Raw genomic sequence first — 27,964 nt, forward strand, 5'->3', positions numbered from 1 at the left:
CCCCAATGAACCTAACGTTACGTAGTTTCCCAATATTTTTATTGAATCAGCTTAAGACCTAAGGTTAGAGTCAGCCATATTTGTCCATCAATAATTCAATGCCACTTTGTTCACCATTCTTAGCTTTTGTGCCACACAACAGTTCAAATATTCTCATCATGCTCACTGTTGCTTAGGCCTCTTCTGTTCAACATGACGTCATCTGGACGGATTTTTCAAATGTTCATTTCATGTATGTGGAATGTATACCACAGTGAATGGAGGTATATTTTTCAATTATTGAGCACTCTTATGCATTATGATAGCATGTGGTAGGCCATTCACCATATTTAAAGAAACTTTTACTAACTTAAAGTTTCTTTTAGGGGTGGGGTGGTCAGTGTCAATATTTCATAGATAAACGTTTTGGTTGGTCAAAAACTAAATAGATTTGAATATTCATCTATTCTACCAATAACTTATGAAATGTGTAATATATAGACCTACCCACACTTTTGTACATGTAAGTAGCATAAGTTATTTTATGATTTTATTTTTGGTTTATACCCTGATGATGATGACTAAAAAAAATTATCAACATGTGCATCAGCAAAAACATAATAAAATGGCTTCACCGAAGCTTAATATGTCGTATACCTAAGTGCTGTTGTACCAGCTATGCATAATTTATACAGATACGGATACAGATACCAGAGAAAGGGAATAGGGGTCAACATCCGCTAGAGCACAGTACTAGCTTGTTGGGCCATAATAAAGGGTAATTGACACCCAATAGGAAAAGGACAATGAGCTAGAATTCAGCTTCAAACCAGCTGTTTTGTTTCATTACCCAATTGTTAACGTTGTTTGATTTTGGATCTTAGTGTATAAAACTGTTGTACATGTGGAATACACTTAGTCCATTAGAACTGGAACCTACAGCATGGATTATTCGGGAAGGGTGAAAGAAAAGACGGGGTCAGAAACCTGACGGTCAGAAACCTGACGGTCAGAAACCTGACGGGCAGGTTGTCTCCTCATTTGCATGATAAAGCAGGTGAGCTCGGGTGTCATGCATGCGACATCTCCACCTGACACAGCCTATTGTGTAAGCAGTTGTGTAACCTTACAGGTGTGTTAGGACTGTCACAACTGCAAAGTAGGAGGAAGTATTCTCTCTACAACCTAACTACAAGTCAGGTGTTGCTTATTGAAGGTTTGTATGATTGTGTTTTTGGTGAAGATTTTTGTATTTTGTCTCTTATTTCACCTTGTTGTGTGCATGCAGTTGTGTAACCATACAGGTGTGTTAGGACTGTCACAACTGCAAAGTACCAGGTAAATGTTCTCCCTCTACATTCTGCTAGTAAGTTAACAGTCAGGTGTGCCTAAGGTCTGTACGTGTTGTTGAATTTAAGTGAAGATTTGAATGTGTATTTTGTGCCCCTGTTTTACCTTGAAAGCTTTTATGAATCTACTAGTACTACGTACATGTATGTAGCTGCTTCCCTAGTGACCACGTACCAGTACTTGCATGCGTTAGGTAATGTTACATGAATTTCAGAAACTGACGTTAGTGTTAAACACTAACGTCAGTATAAGTAGCAGTTTAAACAGTAGCAAGATATAAACTTATTAGGTCTTCTCCCTTCTGAAATTGCCAAGACAAAGTGACTGCTATACTGACAGTGACCAAACAATCGTCAAGGAGGCATTTGCTTGTTTGCCAAATTGGGCCTTGTTTAATGAGAGCTCATGTACATATTTGCATGTAGGTCATCAAAGGTTGATCAATAAGTGTTTGACAGGAGATTATGTCTGTATTCCAGTTTGAGACATGATTATATCCAACATGTTTATTTTGAACAATGCTTATTCCTTGATCCGTTTGTCAGTTTACATTCTCTGAGACATACACTGTTAGAATTGTTGACAGTACCTGTTTTTTCAATAACCTGTCCATGCCTTACCTGATACATGTGCTTAAGGACATTATACACAGAAGTCCTTGATGTGCTTAAGTGATAGCACACTCTGAGGTGTTCTGTACGGGTACATTAGGTCCTACCAGTTTCTTTGGTTTCCAGACATTGTAATTTAAAGTTTTACATTTTACATTTTAAGATACAGGAGCAAGAACTCTTTCCTACTTGGAACCTGGCTACAATTTATCAGTTTTATTTGTTTATTTATAACAATTCACCAGTAGATTGTACAGTGTTACAGGTGTTCAGGACCACCATTTTAATTCCACCATATCAAATTCTGTCAGTCCTCTCCCTCTGCGCTGACTTCAGGACAATTTCCGTCTTTAGCACACTATAGTAGCCGTTAATGGCTGCCAATTTTGTACTAGTTATGGGCTTAGGCAGCAGGGTTGATTTTTTTTAGATCAGAGCATCGTCAGATTTACAATATATTCATATTAGGTTGAGAGATCCATTCATAAGATCTGTATCGCTGTACTCTGTATTCAATTTGGTATAGTTGGTACAATCGCCCTTCGGCGTAACATACCAGATGTACATATTAGGTACTAGATTTCAATTCATGAGGCTTTTTGTAAGACGTGTTTTCCTCCTAGATCCTAGATTTCCATTCATATTAAGATTTGTATCTGTATCTGTATAGCTGATATAACCGCCCTTTGGCATAACACACCAGCTTCTGTATCTGTATACTATTAGCCGGTATAACCAGCCTTCAGCGTAACACAACAGATAGTTTATTGGTTTATGTGTATCAACAACAGCATGACTGACAGCCATGATGACTACAAGGCTGAATTTTAGTGCTTGTTTACAACATAAATCATTCATAGTACCTGGGTCATAGATGTAGCTGATGTACATATTAGGTTCTGTTCGTGAGGCATTTTTTCTAAGAAGTGTTTTCCTCCTTAGCTGCCATCTAAGCCAATTGTGATACATATTATTAGGTAGATTTCCATTCATATTAAGATCTGTATCTGTATAGCCGGTATAACTCATTCATAGTACCTGGGCCATAGATGTACATATTAGGTTCCATGCACGAGGCTTTTTCTAAGAAAATTGTTTTCCTCCTCAGCTGCCATCTGGGCCAATCGCGTCTCGCCGTGGTGACATCACACCTGTGACAGCACCGTTTCCTTGGTAACAGCGGAACCCCATCATGCTCGGGTAGATCTGGAGTTGAGCTGATCGAGCGGCCGTCACACCAAGATGGGTCTCCGCGGCAGGCAGTTTCTGCTGTTGCTGTGGAAGAACATCAAGCTACAGGTGGGTTTGTTTTTTTAACGGAATTTAACGTCATTTTTCCCCAACCGGGGGTTAGACGTGCTTGCACCAAGTACAAGTATTTTTTTATTGAAGCAGGATTTTTACAGCTGGATGCTCTTCCTAACGCCAACCCAAACCCTAGTAGGGCCTGGGATCCCTCTAACTGATTTACTGGTAGTGTCTTTAGTTATAGAGCTCAAGCTTTGTTCCAACACAAGAAAGAAACTCACCATGAATTTTCAGTTGTTCTCGTCAACCTTTGTCAGATTCTACCAACACAGATGAGCTTTCATTCAAATAATCAGTGTCTAATGCTTACTTGATTATTTTTTATCCTGATGTCCCTTGCCTTGAGTTACCGGTATTAATATTGTTGCTCATCAAGCTACTATAGTGCTGTGGAAGAACAATGTATCAAGCTACAGGTGGGTTGGTTAGTACATGTACTAATTAGTGTCTAGTAATGATGTCTTGCTTTTGTGGAGTCCTGATGTTCCTGGCATCGAGTCGAGATTAGTGTCCGTGCTACTTGATAATTGTTACTCATCAAGCTATTATGAAACCCTCGGAAGACGGGGAACAACAGACGATAAACCGGGCAGTGAGTGTAAGTGTAGAATTCAGGGCTAACAATATGTACCCACTTATACACCCTGCTATTTGCAGGAAATAGAAATTGATATTGCAAGAAAAAATATAATGAGCTAGCTGTAAGAGGGCTCTTTTGTTATTGTGAATCAGTCCCTGCAGAAAATAGAAAAAAAATTCAGGCCCTGATGTTTCTTGAACAGTACAGGAAAATATTGAATATGCTTTAGTCCATGTAATATGCATTACAAGTAGATTATATTAAGCTATAGTGTCAGTCTATTAAGAGGTTGACCACTGCAATTGACCCTTTTAATGCACTCTTACTATATAATAGGCTCCTGAAACACAAGACAGGATATGCAAAAGCAGGGCTCAAAACTCAGTTTTGGGCACAGGTGCACCTAACATAAAAATTCTGGGGCACAGAAAAATTGTATAAGACAAGATATGCAAAAGCAGGGTTGAGAACATTCACTTTTGGGCACAGGTGCACCAAATATAAAAATTTGGGGGCACAAAAAAATGGCAAGAGGAAGAAATTATGCACCATATGTTACTTTGACTCTACTGTTGGTTAAGCAAAGGCTTGTGGTTTGAGTTTATTACTGACTCTGCATGTGGGCAGCATAATGAAATATGTGTTTTTCTGATGTACCATCCCTGAGTTGGCTCAAAAAACTCCCGCTGCTTCTGATACACCCGATCCAACACTTGTTGCTAGGTTACGCAGACCTGTTTACGTCAGATGTACTGTGCGGGATAATATGATATGATATGATAGAGATTTTCCCCTGGGGACATTGGTGAAGCCACCGTTAATTGCCACCAGTGACACGTGCTTCCCTTGCACACGTCTCTTCTGCTGAGGCTAAACAAATGCGATTAGAGAATTCACATCACCACATGTCCAACTTTGATGCGCTTCTTGAAAGGTTGAAGAATCACCTGGCTCAAACATATTGAATATGAATGAAGAACAATATAATATTGTGACTAGTTCAAATGCTCCCTGTAAATTTTGACTAAATGTTAATTGGTTTTGACTCTTGATTTTCTGAAAAAGTGGAAGCTAAAAAACCCATTTTTTGGTAATGTGTAAGGTTCTGTGATGGTAAAAGGAGTCTAGAATACTTTTCTTTTTGTATGTCAACATGGAAAACTTGGTGGCCTCTTTAAATGGTGATCATAACATCAAGATAAGTCCGGGGTAACTTTGACATACAACATCTCTTATACATGTACATGTACATCTACATTGTGACCTTGTGATTTTGTATGAGATACAAGAGATTCCACTGTAGCAGCCTGACAAGCTTTGAATTCATTTTTCACTTGCCACAGGCAACTCTATACAAACCTTAGTAATTGGCAATTATTACCAGTAAGCAACACTTCATGTTGCAGCTGCAAATATTTGGTTACCATGGCGCTGTTTTGCTGCTGCGCTGCCTGATGACAAAAGAATTGTAATGAAAAGGCCCAGGCTCTTGTGATGAACAAGATAGCAATTACTATTATTAATATGGGTGGGATGAGAACATTCTTTACATAGGTTTTTATTGAATCGTTGTCCAAGCAGGTGCTTGGGCCCATCCTACATACTCAATGGGACATTGCCTTCCAGCAGATTATGACACCTCATGAATAAATAAGCTGTAGAGGTTGGAAGAAATTTACACAAAGGAAAAAGCAATATTAAAAATATGCTTGATGTTAGTTTGACATGACAGCCATTCCTTTCATGGCTCTCTTTAGGGCTTGGTAGAGTTCACTCAATAAGCTGTAGAGGTTGGAAGAAATTTACACAAAGGAATTAAAGAGCAATTAAAAATGTCCTTGATATTAGTATGACATGACAGCCATTCCTTGAATGGCTCTCTGTAGGGCTTGGCAGAGTTCATTCAGGTGAGATCACAACACTTGATACTTGAGCACTGGAAAGACACAGGCGTGTAAATTTAGAATCACTACTATGTAGAATATATCTGTTATAGGAAGTTATGTGCTTTCAGGTTTCATATCTCACATACATGTACCATGTAGGTTGTACCATGGCAAGAAATAAAAATCTTCCTCATGTACATGTATGTGAATGAGATTAAGTACATGCATTCCTGTCCTTGGTACTGAATACAACACTAAGAGACTGTGGTATGCTATAGAAGTGTAAAATTCCAAAATACAACATCCAAAACACACACACACACACACACACACACACACAGTCAAATACATCAGAGTAACAATCACAAATACAGGTGAATGAAAAAAAAACAATTTTCCAACCATGAAGTTTGCTAAGAACACCCATGCCTGTCCTTGGTGCTGAAGACTGTTAAATACCAAAGTGTAAAATATCAAAACCCACACAAAGAGACTTAAATCACAATCACAGATTATCTACTGTATATGAAGAAAAGCATTTTTCTAATCATGCACTCAATGTCAACAACATCCATGCCTGTCCTTGGTGCTGAATACATCTAAGAGCATTGTTGTGGGTACAAAACTCAAGTACATACACAATCATAACATTGAAGTTGTCAGTCATACATTTTGCTATGCAAATAATGTAAATTGCAATAGTCTAACCATGCTTTCCCCATTAACATTTAACTTGCTAAGCCTTGTACTGAGTGACAGGATGAACAAATTTAAGGTTTGTATTGGGAACTATGCAGCTCTGACTGAGAAGTAATTGTGTTGCAAATACTGTTCGTTAACTGAGGAATGATTCTGCTCTACTCATACTACTTACTATTCCTTGTACAACAGATCAGAAGACCCATTGGTACCTTCATCGAGATATTTGTCCCCATCGCTTTGTTTGCACTGCTGATTATTGCAAGGTAAGCAGATTTTCTGCAACACTCTTTACACTTAAGATGTAAGATGTGTAATGTATTTCAATGTTTCTTGCCATTTGCATACATGCACAATACAAGACACAGAGTAGATGAAGTTTGGATTGACATCTGGGCCTTGGATGGTAAACAATATCAGTTTGCATTGTATTCCTATGCTTACTAAGAGTTTAAAATCTTTGTTGGCTGTTGATTTTGCAGGAGAAGGCTAGAAGCTACAGACCACTGCTTCTGTAAGTAACAATAATATTGCATTCCCTTAAGTTAATATTCATAGCATCTTGTCATAGATACCCTCAACTTTGGCAACCTTCCAGCAATCAACAAATTTGGCTGATGGTTGTGGACAGTGTGATGCTTTACCATTTACCTCTAGTCTTACATATGTTAAGTCAAAATTCTGACGACATTTAGATTCAGTTGTTATATAATACAATAAGTTCGAATAAGTTAGAATTTAGTGTTTAGTAGTTAGAGCAGTTGCATAATTGTATATTGTTATCCACCCTGTTGTCCATCTTTTAATTTTTATTTCAAGTTACATTTACTTACAATTAGCCTATGGGCAAGAACTTGCAATAAACTTTATAGGATATATATAGTTCCCCATAGTGCCTTATAGCAGTGTTTATTGAATTATTGCATGTTTTTGTTCCTTCCTTCAGCTACCTATGAGCCTGGGTTTGAAGAGCCCCAGACCAACAATGGTGGGGGTATGGGATCCCTCAACATGTCCCAGTTGGCTGCTATGGCTGGAAATACTCCCAATAAAGTGGCCTACTTCCCTAAAAACAGCCTGAGTGAGTTACTTCTCAGTTTCTGACGAGTAGAAAGTACACGTGATGGCCATGTCATGTAGTCTTTTTAGTGGTAAATTGTTGTCTTTGTATGAGGGTCAACAGACACGGAGTATTTTATTTAAAAACAAGTCTATAAACTGTCAAAATTGTTATCTTTGAAATGTAATTTATTCTTTCAGTAAAAAATGCCATCCACCAGTGTTTTATTTTGTTTAGGTTTAGGTAAATAATTGTACAGGTACACGGTACTAGTACACAGTGCTACACATAATCCAATACAATGTATTGATATGGAAAATTACAATGTTCTGCCTGCCTTACAGCTACCCAGCTGATGAGCCAGATAGTTGCGCAGGTTCAGAAGCAGCCTGCTACTGTGGAGTTTGCGTCAGAGTTTGACATGGCGAGGACGGTAGCTGAGGAGCAGACCACCTACTACGGAGGTGAATGGTCTCATCATGGATTTGTCATTTTAACTTCTTCCTACTGCCTTAAGTTCAGCAACGAATAAAAATGCCTCAAATGGTAATACCTTATCAGGCTGAAGGTTCATACATGTATGTAGAAGGTTCCAATTAAAAAAATTGCATGCTTTTAAGAAATTAGGTGCTGCTATCATGGAAATCCTGCAATTCCACTTGCTTCTGGATACTCAAGTTTCACTGTCAAGGCCATGAGAGCAGTTGATGCCTTTTAAAAGCAACACTTTAATGTAAACCTTCCCAAGTCGACAGATTTGTTCTGAATGGCTGTAATATATCAACAATTATGACTGTTGTGGCCTATTGCTTGTGGTATTGTACATTGTGTAACCAGATATCTCTTACCTTGCACACCAGCGATTGTGTTCTACATCGAGCCAAACGCCACGTCCCTGCCTAATGACGTCCACTACGCCATACGCCTGCCTCACGACATCGCGGGAACTCGCAAAACCTGGGCTACGGAGAGAACCTACCAAACATTCTCCCGGCCTGGACCCAGGCAAACTGGGTAAATACCCAATTTGTCTCATTGTGTTAAGCTTTTGAATGGTGAAAAATGATTCACTACATCAGTTTCACATATACAACCCTGCATATCATAACTTTGCATTATTTCTGTAATTTTAACTTGAAAGAAACATTCAATCAACTGTTTTTATATATCATTATTGTATTTTTAACGTGTGGTAAATTTTAATGTAAGCTAGATATGTAACGAGTAGGTTTTTATCAATTGTAAAGAATTTTTAACAAATAGCTAATCTATAAGCGCATTTTGTGTTGTATATTTTAAAAGCCTTTCCAATTCAGCCAAATATGGCTGCTTACAGGCTCTTATGTGTACCTTGTGTAAGGCACAAATAAACCAGTCTCTCTCTCTCTCTCTCTCTCTCTCTCCCTCTCTCTCATTGCTGTCATTTCTCCAACACTACGAATAATGGATAAATACCCAATGGTATGAATGTTCAGCTGTGTTTGTACTGTTGGTAGAAACCATCCATTAAGTTGAACTGCAGAACGTTTATGACACAAAAATAGACATACCAAAATTTTGACTGTCCTTTGCTCCAATCTATACTTTGACAAAAGTAACAGGAGTGAAGGATCTAAGCCATTGCTGAATACACTGCAGGCATCATGGTCAGAGATGACAGTGACTGTCACAAATTGTGTTCAGGATATAATTACAGTTCAATTTTGTTTCTGGATGATGACCTTTCTTCACTTTATTTATTATTATACAATATTATAACTTAGTTATTGTTAGTGGGTTTATCAGTTTGACAGCACTGATATTTTGTGTTTCTTCTCCTAATGGCCTCAGAAGCAAATTCGATAAACCATGTTTATGTGCCCAGGAAACCTTTAATGGTATACGACGTGTCTTCTTCTTCTTGCGTCCTGACCTCTGTCTCCTAACCTCTGACCTCTGACCTCTGTTCTTGACCTCTGACCAATGTTCCCTGACCTCTGCTGCAGGGACAGGGCGGACTACAAGGCGCGGTTCCTGGTACTGCAGGCTGCGGTGGACACTGTGCTGATTCAGCACCAGGCTGCAGCAAACGGGTCAGCCAACGCTCTGCAAGACGTGGAGATACAGCTGCAGGTACAAAAGTTAAACTACTAACATCTATTAATGTGTTTGCCGTTCATTTTTACATAACTAAGTCACACCAGTCCCACTTAAAGGATTTTTCTGCTGAATGTGTGTTTTACTAGATCTGTGTCCAAAGTGGATGCTTAAAAGTCAAGATGGTTGGACTTCTGGGATTTTCCTGTACATGGTATATCTTTAACCTTGAACCAGTTCTATTGGTATAGTTTCAAACTTACACACAATCTTACTACATGTACATCATGGTCACTGAGGATTATGTACACAATAAATCACCATGAAAATTTCATTAGGTTTACAGTTCAAACCAACTATTGTATATTTGCAGCAATTCCCGTACCCGAAGTGGCGTGAGGACACGTTCCTGCAGACCATCAGCTTCCTGCTGCCGCTCATCCTGACCCTGGCCTTCATCTACACCGCAGGCATGATGGTCAAGGTCAGTACAGGTCACCTGTAGGTCAAGGTTAAATGTTTCACCAACTGGTCAAGGTCAGTACAGGTCACCTGTAGGTCAAGGTTAAATGTTTCACCAACTGGTCAAGGTCAGTACAGGTCACCTGTAGGTCAAGGTTAAATGTTTCACCAACTGGTCAAGGTCAGTACAGGTCACTTGTAGATCAAGGTTAAATGTGTTACCTACTGGTCAAGGTCAGTACAGGTCAACTGTAGGTCAAGCTTAAATGACACATCACCTACTGACAAAATGTAGTGGATGCTACCTGAAATGTCTGACCGTTTCCAAAATCAAATCCAGTTGCTTGCATCATATCCAGTTGCTTGTATCATATCCAGTTGCTTGTTAACTGTTTTTTTAGCATATCTGATTACCTGGATGTCTAACCTCCATGTTATCCCACCCCTCCACAGGAGCTTGTGTATGAGAAGGAGACCCGTCTGAAGGAGAGCATGAAGATGATGGGTCTGGCCAACTGGGTGGGTAAAAAATAAATATATATTAAGTGTGTTTTGCTTCATATTGACCCCAAGTGCTATCTTAGATTTTAATCTAAGAAAATAATGCTGGGCAAGCGGAGAGAGACAGAGATGGAGAGAGACAGAGACAGGGAGAGACAGAGAGAGACAGACAGAGAGACAGAGAAAGAGACAGAGAGAGACAGAGAGACAGTGACAGAGGGACAGTGACAGAGAGAGGGAGACAGACAGAGAGACAGACAGAGAGAGAGACAGTGACAGAGAGAAAGACAGAGAGAGAGACAGTGACAGAGAGAGAGACAGAGACAGAGAAAGAGACAGAGAGAGAGAGAGACAGAAGAGAGAGACACAAACAGAGAGACAGGAGAGTGAGAGAGAGAGAGAGAGAGAGAGAGAGAGAAACAGAGACAGACAGAGAGAGACAGAGAACCGTCTTACATGCCTGCTCTATCCTCTCCAGGTGCACTGGCTTGCGTGGTTCCTGAAGAACCTGTTGTTCCTGCTGCTGACAGTTGTTCCCATCACTCTGGTGCTGAAGTTTGCCGGCATCCTGGCCCACAGCGACCTCTCCCTGCTGATCGTGTTCTGGCTGTTCTGGGTCATCGCCTCCATCGCATGGTGCTTCATGGTCTCCACATTCTTCTCACGGGCAAAGGTACGTTTTGCTCCTCTCTACTTGTGAGCACCTCTGACGTCCTTGGAGGACATGTTGGGCCATTTAAAAAAAATTTTTTCTCCCTTGCAAGTAGTGTTGCTGTTCAGCCTTGTTCTGTGGTACCTGAACTACAATCATGCCGTACCAGTTTCATGTGATGCCATGCGAGGACATGTTTGTCAATGACCATTTTCTGTACCTAATTAATTTTTGCTTTCTGTTGGTTTACAGGTAGCGTTGCTGTTCAGCCTAGTTCTGTGGTACCTGAACTACATGCCGTACCAGTTCATTGTGACGTCGTACGAGGACATGTCAGCCCCTCAGAAGGCTGCAGCCTGCCTCCTGTCCAACACCTGTGCATCCATCGGCATCAGGCTCATCATATACTACGAGGAGGCCACCATCGGTGCCACATGGTAAATTTAGATTCAATGCACTCTTTATTAAAACAGCTCACAGACATGTGCCTGAATGCATTGTGTTGTTCTTGACAACAGTAGGTATTTTGTGTATTCTAAAAACATCAAATATCCAATGTTAAAAGTACAATAATCGATAGAATATCAAATACACACTCAGTGACAATCATGATACGTAACATGAGACATCAACACTAGCCATTTTAGATAGCCATTTGGAGTCTCAAGGAAAAATTATTGTTCAGCAGTGTTCTTAACTTTAGATATCATTTAACCCACTCATCATGCAGAGCATGGGTCATCTCATTATATTGCCTTCTGCCTTCAATTTCAAAGAAGAAGTCAAGCCTCATGATAGCATAGTTTAATGTAGTAGTAGTAGACTCTATACAACTGTAAGCAACTAGCCCTCGGGCATGAATTTCCAATCAATAATTATAATAAAGATTATTAATTGTAAATGCAGGTCGAACTTCGGCACCATGCCGTCTGTGGATGATGACTTCTCCCTGTCCATGGTGCTGGCCATGTTCATGGTAGACACAGACGCGTTAATTAAATGTCTTTACATTCTTCTACTACTAATGCAGGTCCAACTTCCGCACCACACCATCTGTTGACGACAACTTCTCCCTGTCCATGGTTCTGGCCATGTTTGTAGTGGACACAGATGCATTAATTAAAATAATTTTTGTAAATGTCTTTACATTCTTCTACTACTATACAGGTCCAACTTCCGCACCACCCCGTCAGTGGATGACAACTTCTCCCTGTCCATGGTTCTGGCCATGTTTGTGGTGGATACGCTGTGCTACCTGCTGGTGACGTGGTACGTGGAGGCCGTGTTTCCCGGGAAGTACGGAGTCCCCAAACCCCCCTACTTCCTCTTCCTCCGGTCCTACTGGTGCGGCCCCAGCAACAGGGTCAAGCACGGAGAGGTAGGGAAACACAAACAAACATACAAACAAACATACCAACAAACAAACTCTACTGGTATCTTCTGGGCTCTTCCATTCAGCACACTTTGTCGAATGGTATATATATTCCTTTTTTAGCATTGTATACCTTAGACCTGATGTTAGCCTTTCCTTATTACTATTGTTGTAGTACTCTCTAGTACATTGTACTTTGTACATCCATGCATTTATCCCCTCGGGGAATGAACATGCAATAAAGTTTCATTAACTGTTACAATAGCATGATTTGCCAGTGTGCGTAACAACAAGCATGATTTGCCAGAGTGTGTATAACAATAGCACAATTTTCAAAATCGGATTTGATTTTGTGTTGAATCTGCTATGAATCTGTGACTGCAACACATGAAATGTATCTTTAAGTGAATGCATAATATATTGAAATATGTTACTACTAACATTATGTACTGACCAGTGCATGATATACTATGACGCCAATACTTTAAAAGACTTAGAATGGATGCATTGATTTTTGTGTTAAATTCTTATTGCAGTTGCAAACACACCACATCTGGCAAATTAATGCAAGCTTGTCACATTGCATGAAATGTGCTTGTATACGCAGTCTAGTATTTGCATGCACTTAAGTCAAGTTTGCCAAAAGCTGATTTTAAAAACTGAGTTGATCTTGATCCCCCCTCATTCCCCTCACCATTTATGATCATCATATAGAAGTGAGAATTATGTTTGAGTCAGAAGGCAGTCTCCATGCATGTTGCATGCAAAGTTTTTTTAGTGGCCACAGTTAGACAACCTGACTTTTTCCCTTAGAGTTCAGCTGTACTAAATCATTTGTCCTTTTATAAGCGCCAGCAAAGGGAATTACCTGAGGACGTAAGTCTGAGATTTTTCGACCTAAACCCAGAATTTTTTTTTTCATTTGCATGCCTACAGTATAGTCCAACTCCAACTAATAACTGATATTACAACTGGCTGTGTATACAGTTACTGTAACTTCCAGTATATATATATTTGGTTTCTGCAGAAGACAAAGAAGAAGAAAGGCCCAAGTTCGGTATGTTATGACAACCATGTTGCTAATGAACAGAGCCAGGTTAGGTCTTGAACTTGGAACCACTTCTTAAGATAGGAAACATATTCTGGTGGAGGTCGTCCCTACAATTGGCACTTTGAATACTAACTTATTCTAGCTAATCAGAAAAATTATTGTGACAGATACAGGAAAAAAGACCCTGCTCTGAATGATATAACTTTGCTTACTTGCATGTACAACTTTTTGCCCAGTTGCATTGTGTAGTTACATGTAACAAAAGGTTTTATAATCATAATTTCTAACAATTAAATGCCAGGAAAATGCTGTATACTAGTCTAGAGTGTTCAGTTACTGTTCTTTGAGTTATAATGTAACCCTACACAAATATCTAGGTGCACCCACAGTCAGAAATTTGATGCACAGCTCCAGTTTTGGTAAGCACGAAAGTGCATAATTCATCAAATATTTCCAGCCCTGCATTTAGTACACAGGGCTGGAAATACCACCTGCATATGCAGGTAAGTGCAGGTAAGATTGGAGCTGTGCAGGTGTTTCTGTCTACTTGCACATGTCTACATTGGTGCAGGTAATATTCTGTGATACCTGCATTGGTACAGGTACCAGTATGCAGAAAAATTTCTAGTACATCATGGCTTACCGTATGTCCTAATTTCTTGTCAGGATCTCGAGATGGAGCCAGCGAACAACCCAAGCACCGAAGACTCACCCCATGAGCCTGAGCCCCAGGGCCTGCCGCTGGGCATCTCCATCAATAACCTGGGCAAGGTCTTCAAAGGTTTGTTTGTTTATTTCAGGAATTTCCAATTAGTGGCATAGACTGGTAACACACCACTACTCTTGTTGGAGTCCTCTCATGACACACATTATCAAATACAAACATCATATTATTATTAATTGCTATTTACATCCACTTCTAACTACTGTCAAAAACTTTGTCTTGTCAACATTAAACATCATTACATACAAAAAGTTAGGCTCAAATAATATTCATTTACTAGGTTTGAAGAATTAAATACACCTTTAACATCAATTAATTGCATCAGTTAATAACAATATTACATTGTACATGTTAACTAAAATTCCAGGTTCCACCGGGAGAAAGGTTGCTGTGGATGGTCTGTCGCTCAACATGTACAAGGGCCAGATCACCTCACTGCTGGGGCATAACGGGGCTGGTACGTTGTTGTAGATAAAAATGGTACATGGTAACTTTATGATTACCATTGCAGAAGGAAAACATATTGTTTTTGCTCACCAGTTTCTTCTTGTTCTTCCATTCTAAACAAATTCAATGACCATACATATTGTTTTTGCTCAGTTTCTTCTTCTATCTCCTTCTTTCATACCAAACAAATAATGATGACCTTGACCAGCTGTCTGTCACCATGGTAACTGGTGCTGAGGCAACACCCTGTGGTGTTGGATTACGTAATGTAGCTGTCAGTGAATAGCTGGACAGAGTTGGACTGTGTCACCAGATATATGAATGGGTAATAAACAGGGTTAACTTGTTGGGCTAGACAGTGTGAACTTACAGGTATTTGCTCTGCAAATTTTACCTTTAGTTTCCAATTTCCCATGTCTATTTCTCTCAGGTAAAACCACGACCATGTCCATCCTGACGGGACTGTTCCCCCCGACCTCCGGCACGGCCACCGTGAATGACCACAGCATCCTGACCAACATGGACGAGATACGCAACAGTCTGGGACTCTGCCCACAGCACAACGTACTGTTTGACAGGCTTACTGTCAGGGAGCATCTCTACTTCGCCATCACTCTGAAAGGTGGGGGTTTTCTAAGCTGGTAGTTGTAACATGTATGGCCTGTCCTAGATCGTGTATTCCTGTACTGCATAGCCAGTATAACTGCCCTTCAGTATAATCAATGGTTATAGTAAAAGACCCAGCCTTATGACACCAGATACACCTCAGGACAGGTCATTAACCTTTAATTATCTCACCAATGTAATTTGTGTCTCTCCTATGTTTCATCTGTGTTTCACCTATCCTGCGTTAAGACAGGTGATAAAGTGAAGAGAGAGATTGCACAGATATTGCGCTACAGTGTAGTTCCTACAGTTGCTGTGCAATAACAGTAATATTAATCGTAACTTCACCTGTGTCTTACCTGTTTTCCACCTGTCCCCAGGTAAGACAGGTGATGAAGCTAAGAGGGAGATTGCCCAGATGCTGCAGGACCTTCAGCTGGAGAACAAGTCTGGGACTGTCTCCGACCAGCTGTCGGGAGGGATGAAGAGGAAACTGTCCTGCTCCATGGCTCTCATTGGTGAGGGTTCATCCATGTCACTCTGGACATGAAAACTGTGTCAATCATAAGAACATGATAGGGAACGTAAGGTTCACTGATCAAGGTTTATACCAGATAGATAACAGCATCTCATCACTCTTTTGTAAGATTGCAAGGCTGTATTCATGTTACTGAAGTGTAAACAGTTCTGATGTCCTATCTGAGAGACATCCATAACGAAAGCTAGGTACATGTACTCATTTTTACCTGCCTTTCATAATGGCACAACATCAGGAAATGTCTGGGAATCAAACCCAAGATGTCTTGGTTCTGAGCTGAATGCTACTGTACTCCGTAATGTCAAATACAATGCTTCTTCCCAGGCGGTTCCCAGGTGGTTATCCTTGACGAGCCGACCGCCGGTATGGACCCGTACGCGCGGCGGGCCACGTGGGACCTGCTGCTGAAGTACAAGGAGGGGCGCACCATGCTGCTCACCACACACTACATGGACGAGGCCGACCTGCTGGGAGACAGGATTGCCATCATGGCCAACGGAAAACTCACCTGCAGCGGGAGCTCACTCTTTCTCAAGAATAGGTCAGTCTTATGTTGTTATCCTATTTGTTTTATTTAAATTTGTATACACATAGATTTTCAGCATGGGTGCTTTGGTGTGTTGTTTAGACTATTTATACTCCTATAACATCACTAGCTCAACACTGACGTGAACTCTGCCAAAACTTTTCACAGTCCTTGCCAAAGTGCCCTACATTTAGGAACTGGCTCTCTCCTTTTTGAGGTGACAGCACAGACACCAGGGAGAAACATCTACTGGCTACCCTCAGGATAAGAACAAAACAATTTCAGAACACTCTGATTGTCCACATGACCTCTCTGTTAAACAAGCAGTACCAGTGATAGCAAAACAGTATGCATAGTCATAGAACGCTGAGATTTGTGCATTATACATTACCTGACTTTTTAATCTACATGTATCATGTGTATTGAAACACTCAATTCAGCCTATGGCTGCTATGTGTTTTGAGGAATAAACCATTAATTCATTCATTTTTGCTGTGCTGCAGGTTTGGAGTGGGATATCACCTAACCCTTGCGAAGTCGCCAGTCTGTGTGGAACAGAAGGTAAAAGACGAGGTGGAGAAGCACGTTCCGTCTGCACTGTTTGGCGGGAGCGTGGGGTCGGAGATGGCGTTCATCCTCCCCACCGAGACCACCAGCCTCTTCGCGCCGCTCTTCAGGGAGCTGGAGCAGAACAGGGAGCTCTTCGGCATCAACAGCTTTGGCGTCTCTGTCACAACCCTGGAGGAGGTCTTCATGAGGGTAAGGAACTTAAGGGTTTTTTTATGTACCAAAATACATGTAGATCAATTTTTTCATGCCTCCTTCCTTCCTTCCTTCCTTCCTTCCTTCCTTCCTTCCTTCCTTCCTTCCTTCCTTCACTCATTCATTCCCTCCTAGCAGTTGGAATAGCAGTTCCTGAGATGTCCAACAATTGATGTACAGCCCTGGATACGCCATTTTGTAACTTCAAAATCTTGCATGCAACAACAAAGAAACTAGAGAGAAGAACATCCACCTTTGCTTCCTTTCAGCTCTTCTCTTTCAATTTCTAGCTTGTGTATCAATGTATTAGTTTCCTAAGCAGTCCCATGAGTTCTTTTTGCTCACCTGAACTACTGTATCACCTATTTAGACTGGTGAAGGGACACTGGACGGCATTGGGAGCCTCACCAACCTCCAGGCCCACAGTAACGGACAGGCCAATGGGACAGTGATGACCCAAGAGACAACCAGCGTGGATGAGACTTTGCTGGCAGCTGACGGCAACGGGATAGTGGCCCCGCCGCCCCACAGCGCGGTGAACATGGAGGACGGTTCTGTGTACCGGTACAGGGACAACGGAGACCTGGTGAAGGGGTGCGCGCTGAAGTGGCAGCAGTTCAAGGTGCTGTGAAAACTTTGTGGTCATCTCCTTGGTGCTGAAATATTGGCTGTTGTTACGTTTCATGCACAACGGAAGGAATTCAAGCTATGTTTAATGACAAGTATCAACCACTACTTTTTGCCAGTACTTAAACTATGGAATATTAAGACAATCCACCCAAAGATTCTTGAGTTGTTGTGTTTACAGACAGATGGACACATGCAAAACACACAAACAAAACACACACACACACAAGACACACACAAACACACACACACACAAATGGTACTGATAACATAGCTTTCTTTGGGAAGGTAACAATGTATGTACAAAATTTTCTCAGACCATGATCGTGAAGTGTTTCCTGAGTGCAAAGCGAGACAAGAAGGCGCTGATCACCCAGCTGATCCTCCCACTGCTGTTCAAAGAAAGACAGACACACACACACACACATGAATGGTACCGATAACATAACCTTCTTGCAAAGGTAACAATGAATGTTTGCTCCCTCCTCAGGCCATGATCGTGAAGCGTTTCCTGAGCGCGAAGCGGGACAAGAAGGCGCTGATCACCCAGCTGATCCTCCCTCTGCTCTCAAGCACACACACACACACACACTTATACACTCACATAAACACACACACACACACATACATGAATGGGACTGATAACACAGCCTTATTCCTCAGGCCATGATAGTGAAGCGTTTGCTGAGCGCAAAGCGAGACAAGAAGGCTCTGATCACCCAGCTGATCCTCCCACTGCTCTTCGAAGAAAGACGGACACACACACACACATGAATGGTACCGATAACATAGCTTTCTTGGGGAAGGTAACAGTGAGCGTTCAATCTTTTCTCAGGCCATGATCGTGAAGCGTTTCCTGAGCGCAAAGCGAGACAAGAAGGCTCTGATCACCCAGCTGATCCTCCAGCTGCTCTTCGAAGAAAGATGGACACACACACACACACACACACACACACATATATACACTCACACAAACACATGAATGGTACCGATAACATAACTTTCTTGGGGAAGGTAACAGTGAGCGTTCAATCTTTCCTCAGGCAATGATAGTGAAGCGTTTCCTCAGCGCAAAGCGCGACAAGAAGGCTCTGATCACGCAGCTGATCCTCCCCCTGCTCTTCGTGTTCCTTGGCCTGCTGGTCAGCATCACGTTCCCGACCCGCTCCAGCGACCCCGCCCGAGAGCTCAACTTCGCCAACGCCAGCGCTAACGAGCAGACCACGGGCCTGTTCGCCGACCTGAGGACTCAGAACAGCAGCGGGAACCTGTTCCAGGTTAGAGAGTTACTTTGCTGAATTAGTTGATGTTTGATGATAAAAGATCACTCCATAATTCATATTTAGAGATCACACTGTATCATTCCTTTCCAATAACAGTGTAGTCAACAATCCACTTTGAATGAGGCCACTAAGTGTCATTTTTAAAGCTTGCTAGTGTAGGTGCCCCAAGCTAGATAGCAGTTAATATATTAATATGTAACACGCTTAAATTTTAAAACCACCTTGGAAGGATGCCAACTACTACAATACTATTGCTACAAAGTGACATACATCTGATTGTATAAGCTATAAGAGTAATAGCAAATGTCGCAGGCTTTTCAAATGTAAGGTCACAAATTGCTGGGTGTCTAAGTCTTGATTATTCTGCCCTGTAGCACCTATCCGCATACCTGTCCCAGTACAACATGCAAGGAAGTGACGTGACTTCCACCGTCAACTCTCTCGTGTCCGACAACGCGGGAAGCAGCGTACAAGGGACAACGCTAACGGACAACGCGCAATGCTGCGGCTATCCCAACCTGGTCCTGAACTCACAGTGCGCTGACGCTCTGTATGCTGACTCCGTCACAGCCAACGCTTCGTCATCATACCAGGGCAAGTGTGTGAACAGCCAGGACTTTGGTTACTACCACTGCTACTCCTGTATGCTGCGAATGGCACCCACCAGTACCTGCCCCATAGGTAAAATATCAGTTTGCTTAAACAGTTTTTACAGTCATTTATCCATCCATCCATCCATCCATCCATCCATCCATCCATCCATCCATTCATCCATTCATTCATTCATTCATTCATTCATTCATTCATTCATTCATTCATTCATTCATTCATTCATTCATTCATTCATTCATTCATTCATTCATTCATTCATTCATTCATTCATTCATTCATTCATTCATTCATTCATTCATTCACGCCTGTAGATCTCCCAGTGTAATTCTGAAATGCTAGACAAAGTGTAAAAAATGGTGCATTATATCTAGTAGTAAATGATTTTACTGGTACAGTTATCAGATACAAATACCTAATTGCTTTGTAAAACCAGAATACCATTCTATACGTCAGGTGATTTTATAGGTAAAGGTATAAGGTACACATCCCTAACTGCTATGTAAAAACCAGGACACAGTTCTATTTGCCAAGTGATTTTATAGGTACAGGAATAAGGCACACATCGCTAACTGCTACGTAAATACCAGAATACCGTTGTGTTTGTCAGGTGTGAATGCAAGTTTCCTGCCGGACACCACCATGTACTACCAGGAGCACGTCCTAAGGACCAGTGACTCTGCCTCCTACTTCCGCAGCACCCTGGCCGGCTTCACCCTCTCCTCTAACCCTGAGGTAAGACTATTCTGCAACATGGAACTGTCTCTCTGACAAGTGTTTTCCTCACAAATACAGCCTTACAGCCTTCAAACGTTTGCCACCATCTCCTAGCATAGCACTTATACCTCACACCAACTTTGTTAAGTGCCCAAAAGTTACGTTTTGGCCTTGATCAAGCAAACTTGTTGAACAGAAAGACATTCTGACTGGGAGGAAAGGTTGGCATTTTGTGCATGCAAAATTTCAGTTACTCAATATGATAGTTCAGTTTCATTCTATGACCAGACAGACTATTATGCATACATGTAAATGTACTCAATATAACAGAGACTCAGTGCTTCAGAACAGGGACATTGAAAGCTTTAAAACAAATATAGACAAGTACGTTAATTGTTAACAAGTAAAAACTGTAATACAGCCTAGTACATGTACTCAGTTTGCTTACGCTTAGTTGATTTCTGTGTTCTGTAGAATGAGAGCCAGACCCTTGCCAGAGCCTGGTACAGTGACCAGGGGTATCATTTCCCTGCCGTGTCGCTGAATGCATTGAGTAACATCCTTCTGCAGTTCTACACTAGCACTGACCACAGCATCAAGGTACGACTGTGTGTGTGTGTTTGTGTGTGTGTGTGTGTGTCTGTATGAGTGTGTGTGTGTGTGCCATGTGTGTGTGTTTCTGTGTGTGTGTGTGTTTCTGTGTGTGTGTGTGTGTTTCTGTGTGTGTGTGTGTTAGATATTGTCTGTGTGTGTGTGTGTGTTTCTGTGTGTGTGTGTGTTAGATATTGTCTGCATGTTTGTCTGTGCGTATGTGTGCGTGCATGTATGTTAACGTTACATGTATGTACGTGTGTTGTGTGTGTGTGTTTGTGTGTGTGTGTGTGTGTGTTAGATATTGTCTGCATGTTTGTCTGTGTGTATGTGTGCGTGCATGTATGTTACATGTATGTACGTGTGTGTGTGTGTGTGTGTGAGTGAAAGTTCGAAGTTCGAAAAAGACATTTGGTCAGACATTCACGTCAAAGACTAGCCTGGATGCCATCGGATTTGTAACAAATCAGATAGCACCCAGGCTAGTCAAAAACCTTTGTATGGTTTTTTATAAATGAATGGTGTTGGTATGGGAGCTTCCAGACATGTACAGTGTCTTACAGCTGTATCATAGCTTATGACATACATTGTACATTGTACCCTAGCTGTGTGATTTGTCAGCCAGAATTTTTTTCCTTGAGAAAAGAACAAAGGAAAAAAAACGTCTAGTACATAAAACTAAAATTCTTTTACACCCCCCTCCCAGGCCACCAACTACCCCCTGCCCAACAGTGCAGAGAACCTGGCCGAGAACGCCTCACGGAGCGGGGCGGGCGTGAGTCTGGCCATCCTGGTGGTCTACGGCATGGCCTTCCTCGCTGCAAGCTTCGTGCCATTCGTCGTCAATGAGAGACAATGCAAAGTAAGGAAATCTAATGGAAACATTTTGATTGGGTCTATAATTCTGTACAATCATGTACTTGTAATATTATCAATTTTGTATATTATTGTGTTGTAGTTTTCATGACTGTAATTTAAATGTGTGTGCCCAAGGTAAGGAAATCTAATGGAATGGGAGGCAATGCAAAGGAAAACAGATACAAACAGGAAAGCAGTCATCATCATCCTCATGACAGTTTTTGGCACCAAGTCATGCCGTTACTGTCTTCTCTTATCTGTTGCACCCACTTTCCTACTGCAACTAATCTCTGCAAGGTCTCACTTGACTGTCCTTCTCCAAGTCATTGCTTGGTTTTCTTCCTTTTCCCTACTGGACACAGTGCCACCTTAGCTGGGATTAGCCTCAGCCTGGGCACCCCTGCTATATGGCTTGTCAACACATTGTCTCTTTGCTACCTGTGTGCAACGAGAGGTGGTGTAAGGTTAGCAAAACTGACTTCCCCTTGTCTTAAAAGGAAAGATAGGATCATGAAAGTTCATCTAGTGTGTTGGTAGTTAGATGGTTACAGTTAAAACTTTTGATCCAACCCAAAGAAGTTCTCTCACCTAGCGCTTGCAACCATGTGACAAGTCTCACTGGGTCAGTCGGTGAAAGCTCTAGGTGAGAGAACTTCTTTGTGTTGGTTCAAAAGTTTTAAATCTAAACAGGAAAGATTGGTATTGAGCATATTTTAGCACAGCTCTGACCCCTTTTTCATTGAATGTCCACTTCTCAGGCCAAACACATCCAGTTTGTGAGTGGGCTGGACCCTGTGACGTACTGGGTGGCCACGTACGTGTGGGACATGATCAACTACCTGGTGCCCTGGGTCTGCCTGGTCATCATGTTTGCTGCCTTCAACACCGACGACTACGGGGGAGAGAACCTCGGCACTGTGGTCACCCTGCTGGTGAGTGTCGGAAATTGGGAATAGGAATGGGAGGGCTCAAAATACTGGGGGCATACAATGTACAACAGTCCTTATAGGTGGCATGTTTAGGTTTGGGGAACTGTTTCATTGCACTTCTCAAAAAGAGTTGGTACAAGGAACCAGTAAATGCTGACTGAGCGTACAGAGTGGAAGCTAGAATGTTCATTGAGTTCATTTAAGATAATTTAGGTCAACAAGACTGACTGAAAATTCATGCTGAGTGTTTCTGTTGTGTTGGAACAAAGGTTAAATTTTACATCTATAGATTCTACCAAAACAGATAAGCTGTCATTCAGATCTTGGAACCAGACACTTCCAGTACCTCAAATGAATTCAATGAACATTTGAGCTAACCTAGCAAGTGTTTCTTTTGTGTTGGAACAAATTTAATAGGCCTAAACTTTGGTTTTGAGATCATTTTCTTTTGCTTTCTCCCAGCTGCTGTATGGCTGGGCAGCCCTGCCCTTCACCTACATGGCGGGGTTCATGTTCGACTCCCCGCTGACAGCCTACTCCCTCATCACCTTCCTGCTGTCCATGGTGACCTTGGGATCCATCATTGCTGTCTTCATCCTGGGCAGCGTCACCGGCGACGAGGACATCGCAGAGATACTCAACTTTGTCTTCTTGCTGCTGCCCACACATGCACTGGGTAAGCTTTAAGTGTAAACCCACACATGCACTCAGTAGTTAACTCACACATGCCCTCAGGGTAAGTGTGTAGCAGGGCTTTGTACATGTACCTGGGCATCATCACCGGCGACGAGGACATCGCAGAGATCCTCAACTTCGTCTTCTTGCTGCTGCCCACACACGCTCTGGGTAAGTGTACAGTAAACTCACCCACGCACTGGGTAAGTGTACAGTAAACTCACCCACGCACTGGGTAAGTGTACAGTAAACTCACCCACGCACTGGGTAAGTGTACAGTAAACTCACCCACGCACTGGGTAAGTGTACAGTAAACTCACCCACGCACTGGGTAAGTGTAAAACCACACATGCACTCAGTAGTTAACTCACACCTGCCCTCAGGGTAAGTGTGTAGCAGGGCTCTGTACATGTACCTGGGCAGCATCACCGGCGATGAGGACATCGCAGAGATACTCAACTTTGTCTTCTTGCTGCTGCCCACACACGCACTGGGTAAGTAACTAGTTGACCCACCCATGTGTGTAGAAAACCCACATGTCCTGGGCAAGTGTGTACTAGTTAACTGACCTGGGCAGCATCACGAGGACATCGCCTTCTAACTTGCTGCTGCCCACACACGCTCTGGGTAAGTGTAAACCCACACATGCACTCAGTAGTTATCTGACACACGCACTGGGTAAGTGTACAGTTACAATTACATGGCAAGAATAAATTTCCAAAAATTGTTTTATCAGGTTGGTAGAGTATAGCTATAGGATGTAGGGATTTTCTTTTACACAACCAATGGAAGGGCTGTGGCCGATGTACACAATCATGTACATGCAGGTGGTGCTTTTGCGGTGAGAACACAAGTTTGGGATTGTGTTCTCGCAGCAAAAGCACTACATACATGTAAAGCGGCAAGAAGCAGAACTCCAGTCAGAAGTTCTGAGGAACTGGTGACACTGAAAGGTATTTAGCAAGGTTACAGACAATAGTGGTTGTGTAAAAGAAAACCCCTTAAAACCTATCTTAAGAATAAATTTGCATTAAATTTATTTATCATTCTTATATTTCCCCCCAGGCAAGGGTTTCATAGACCTGTCCACCAACAGCCAGCTTCGTGCCCAGTGCACCGCCAGCGACTTTGCCAAGCAGGCCTGCGAGGCATCCAACATCACCTACTACGACAACAGCTTCGAGTGGGCGACGCCCGGCGTGGGGCAGCCGGTCGCCTTCCTGGCCGGGGAGGGGCTGGTGTACTTCCTGGTGACCCTGCTGGTGGAGTTCAAGTTCTTCACGTTCCTGTGCTTCAGGGAGGAGGCGCGGGACGGAGGGAGCGAGGGAAAGGTGGAGGACGAGGACGTGGCAGAGGAGCGCAAAACAGTGAGTGGAGGATTACTGTTATCTCAATGCCATAACAGGAGCTTTCTGACTAATTTGCATTATCTTGTCTTGACTTGTCTGACTTTTGTTCCTTTTTCGACTTCCAAAAATTTGTCTTCACTTTATTTGCATATCAATCAATAGTTTGTGCTTATAAACCTGCATTTCCCCTCTGGTCTCTCAGTCACTGACGAAAGCTAGTGGATACTAGCTGAAACGTCTGACGTTTTCAAAATCATATCCAGTTGCTTGAGTAACTGCTTTTTGGCATAACAGCTTGTTACTATATAATAGATTGAGGTTTTCTTAAAACATGATCCTTAGGATAGTGGAACTGCCACCAAGTAAAAGGCCAGGGTATCATCACTAGTCTAGATACTTTAAGCAACACTTACAATAAGATGTGCAAAGATTAGGACAGTAAGTTAGGTGTAACAGCTAGGTTGTTCAGTGTAATATAACTCGGTGAGCTGCTGCTGTGCCACCATTGCCTGTGAAGTTGAGACATGTTAGAAACAATGGTACACCAAAGGGCAAAATCAGCAAGTGATTACACTGTCTAATGTATTATTCAAGCAAGAAATCCACAGGTCTGAGTGCACATGCAGAAGAATGAAATCTTCTGCTTCTAATGTAATTTCTAAAGATTTTATGACTTCCACACCCCTTTGTACTCAGGCAATGATATTGTCATTACTTGCAAAGTAGATCAGTGCAGGCAGATTGGTGATGGCTGCCCACATAAAGCAGAGAGTTGTAATACAAAATTCAAATGTTATAAGTAGAATCTAAGACCCAATACAAATTGCAGGTGCTGAACATGGACCCAAAGACGGGGAAGTCAGCGGTTGTGCTGCGTAACCTGGGGAAGATGTACGGCATGAGGAAGTGTAAGAAGGCGACACGCCCGGCCGTGAAGGACCTGTGTCTGTCCATCCCCGCCGGGGAGTGCTTCGGACTGCTCGGTGTGAATGGGGCTGGGAAAACCACCACATTCAACATGCTCACAGGTGGGGGGAGACTCATTGTACTGTTAGCTTTTCATACCATGTCTGCAGAGCGTACTGCGCCTGCACAAAACCCTGATTTTTCCAAGGTTTTCATTGGATTTTTGGTCACTGTTGCAATTATATATAAAAGAATTTTGCCTGTTGCAGAGGACATCTTTTCCGACATAACATTTGGAAACTACAGACGGGATGTTAGCCTTATATTATATGCAAATATGCCAAAGTGCTATAATGCACAATACATTTACAGGTGCTTCAACTTTATCAAGAGAACTACAATGATATTACAACAAAGAAAGAAAGGGAATTTCATTTTCCTCAATTCTTTTTTCTGCTGACTTACTCAGTGTATCATGATGCCAAGACGTCACTTTTAGGCACTGAACTTTAAGTTTTTCATATACATGTAGTTTTACACACTATGTTTAAAATTACACATTAGAAAATAATTTTAGAAAGGAAAAATTCTTAGCACTGCTCTACACCTATATCATTTTCCATATTTTGGCATTGACACATCCCTATTTTACCTGTTTTACCACCCAGGTGACCTCTCTGCCACCACTGGTACCGCATTCCTGGATGGCCTGAACATCCAGACCCACCAGCGGGAGGTACGTCAGAGAATGGGGTACTGCCCCCAGTTCGACGCCCTGCTGGAGAGACTCACTGGTATGTTCAAGTTGAAGTCGACATTGATTTAAGTGGTCAGTTTATTATTGAATTAGAAAAATAGATGTATGCAGGCTGTTTTTATACTGGGGTATCAATTCTGGTTCTGGACCATAAGAGGTTCAAGCCTGGAATTTTGAAGCCTGAAATGGTCAATTTGGGCTTGTAGCTCTTTGAAAGGGATGCAAAGATATTATGTTTGTGCCTGCCTTATTTGTTCATCTTTGTACAAATGTATATGGAAACAGATAAAATGATGAATTTACAAATGAGGACTTTTTTTTTCCTTTTGGACGTCCAAAAAATTTTGTGCTCTGCCTTTCTGCACAAGTCTCTAGTGTCACTGACGAAAGTTAGTAGATGCTACTTGAAACATCTGACCATTTCCAAAATCATGTCCAGTTCCTTGAGTAACAGTTTTTTGGCATATCTTATCACAGCACGTGAGCTGCTGACCATGTACGCTAACCTGCGTGGAATCCCGTCCCACCGGACCAAAGGCGTGGTGGACGCCACCATCGAACACCTCAACCTCAGAGAGTACGCCGACAAGCTCTGTGGAACATACAGGTGAATATATGGAACTACCCTATGTACAGTCTTTGCCTTATGAAGACCATTTTTTTAAACATTTGTTGACCATTACAGTATAGAGTGTACATGAAGCCTGCCTTTTGGATGGGAGCTTAAGTGGCATTGTGCCCATCTTCGAATTTCATGAAGTTAGACACTCACATCAGTCATGATCTTTAACTTTATGTAACTTAATTTAACTTTATGCTCTTCATCCATTTTTAAATAATGGCCATTTTAGCCTCCAATTTGAACTTCTTGTCTGTCTACAGTTACACAATTTTCTGAGGTTCAATTGTATTCAATCAAGCATGCACACATAAGCAAACAAACACACCAAAAATAAAATCCTGGACCGCACAAGTTACATGTAACTTAATATAAATTCTAACATACTTGTCCTTCCAGTGGCGGGAACAAGAGGAAGCTGAGCACAGCATCAGCCATTGTGGGGGATCCTCCTATCATCTTCTTGGTAAGGAAAACAATTTTTTATCAATATACATTGTATCTGGAAATAATTTCATTAGTTTGGTACATGTAAGTCAATTCATGTATCAGTTCCATACATTGTACCTGTCCTTGGTGCTGATTAATGTATTAGTTCCATATATTGTACGTGTCCTTGGTGCTGATTCATGTATCAGTTCCATAGATTGTACCTGTCCTTGGTGCTGATTCATGTATCATTTCCGTAGATTGTACCTGTCCTTGGTGCTGATTCATGTATCAGTTCCATAGATTGTACCTGTCCTTGGTGCTGATTCATGTATCAGTGCCATACATTGTACCTGTCCTTGGTGCTGATTCATGTATCAGTTCCATACATTGTACCTGTCCTTGGTGCTGATTCATGTATCAGT

The 27,964-nt window shown here is 41.8% G+C and overlaps 1 protein-coding gene across 1 annotated transcript in view; it reads left to right on the forward strand.

The window, feature by feature from the left end:
- The first annotated feature begins 1,070 nt into the window (after positions 1-1,070).
- The window catches only part of LOC109479311 (ATP-binding cassette sub-family A member 3-like), a 28,498-nt gene continuing 1,604 nt past the window's right edge, over positions 1,071-27,964 (forward strand). Inside the window, exons 1-32 of the mRNA XM_019781267.1 lie at positions 1,071-1,195; positions 3,049-3,239; positions 6,606-6,679; positions 6,896-6,927; positions 7,360-7,494; positions 7,818-7,937; positions 8,334-8,487; positions 9,459-9,585; positions 9,923-10,033; positions 10,465-10,530; positions 10,991-11,185; positions 11,417-11,601; positions 12,332-12,542; positions 14,254-14,368; positions 14,679-14,768; positions 15,189-15,380; positions 15,745-15,882; positions 16,227-16,443; positions 16,932-17,187; positions 17,561-17,812; positions 18,861-19,094; positions 19,475-19,781; positions 20,320-20,444; positions 20,901-21,026; positions 21,724-21,879; positions 22,634-22,807; positions 23,267-23,480; positions 24,545-24,846; positions 25,658-25,856; positions 26,403-26,528; positions 26,969-27,098; positions 27,510-27,576. Coding sequence (XP_019636826.1) covers positions 3,183-3,239; positions 6,606-6,679; positions 6,896-6,927; positions 7,360-7,494; positions 7,818-7,937; positions 8,334-8,487; positions 9,459-9,585; positions 9,923-10,033; positions 10,465-10,530; positions 10,991-11,185; positions 11,417-11,601; positions 12,332-12,542; positions 14,254-14,368; positions 14,679-14,768; positions 15,189-15,380; positions 15,745-15,882; positions 16,227-16,443; positions 16,932-17,187; positions 17,561-17,812; positions 18,861-19,094; positions 19,475-19,781; positions 20,320-20,444; positions 20,901-21,026; positions 21,724-21,879; positions 22,634-22,807; positions 23,267-23,480; positions 24,545-24,846; positions 25,658-25,856; positions 26,403-26,528; positions 26,969-27,098; positions 27,510-27,576 — 4,887 coding nt within the window. The 5' untranslated portion in view covers positions 1,071-1,195; positions 3,049-3,182. The remainder of the gene's footprint in view (positions 1,196-3,048; positions 3,240-6,605; positions 6,680-6,895; positions 6,928-7,359; positions 7,495-7,817; positions 7,938-8,333; positions 8,488-9,458; positions 9,586-9,922; positions 10,034-10,464; positions 10,531-10,990; positions 11,186-11,416; positions 11,602-12,331; positions 12,543-14,253; positions 14,369-14,678; positions 14,769-15,188; positions 15,381-15,744; positions 15,883-16,226; positions 16,444-16,931; positions 17,188-17,560; positions 17,813-18,860; positions 19,095-19,474; positions 19,782-20,319; positions 20,445-20,900; positions 21,027-21,723; positions 21,880-22,633; positions 22,808-23,266; positions 23,481-24,544; positions 24,847-25,657; positions 25,857-26,402; positions 26,529-26,968; positions 27,099-27,509; positions 27,577-27,964) is intronic.

This window comes from Branchiostoma belcheri, unplaced genomic scaffold (genome assembly GCF_001625305.1).
Source record: "Branchiostoma belcheri isolate BF01 breed outbred unplaced genomic scaffold, Haploidv18h27 scaffold48, whole genome shotgun sequence".
In the NCBI taxonomy this organism is placed as follows: Eukaryota; Metazoa; Chordata; class Leptocardii; order Amphioxiformes; family Branchiostomatidae; genus Branchiostoma; species Branchiostoma belcheri.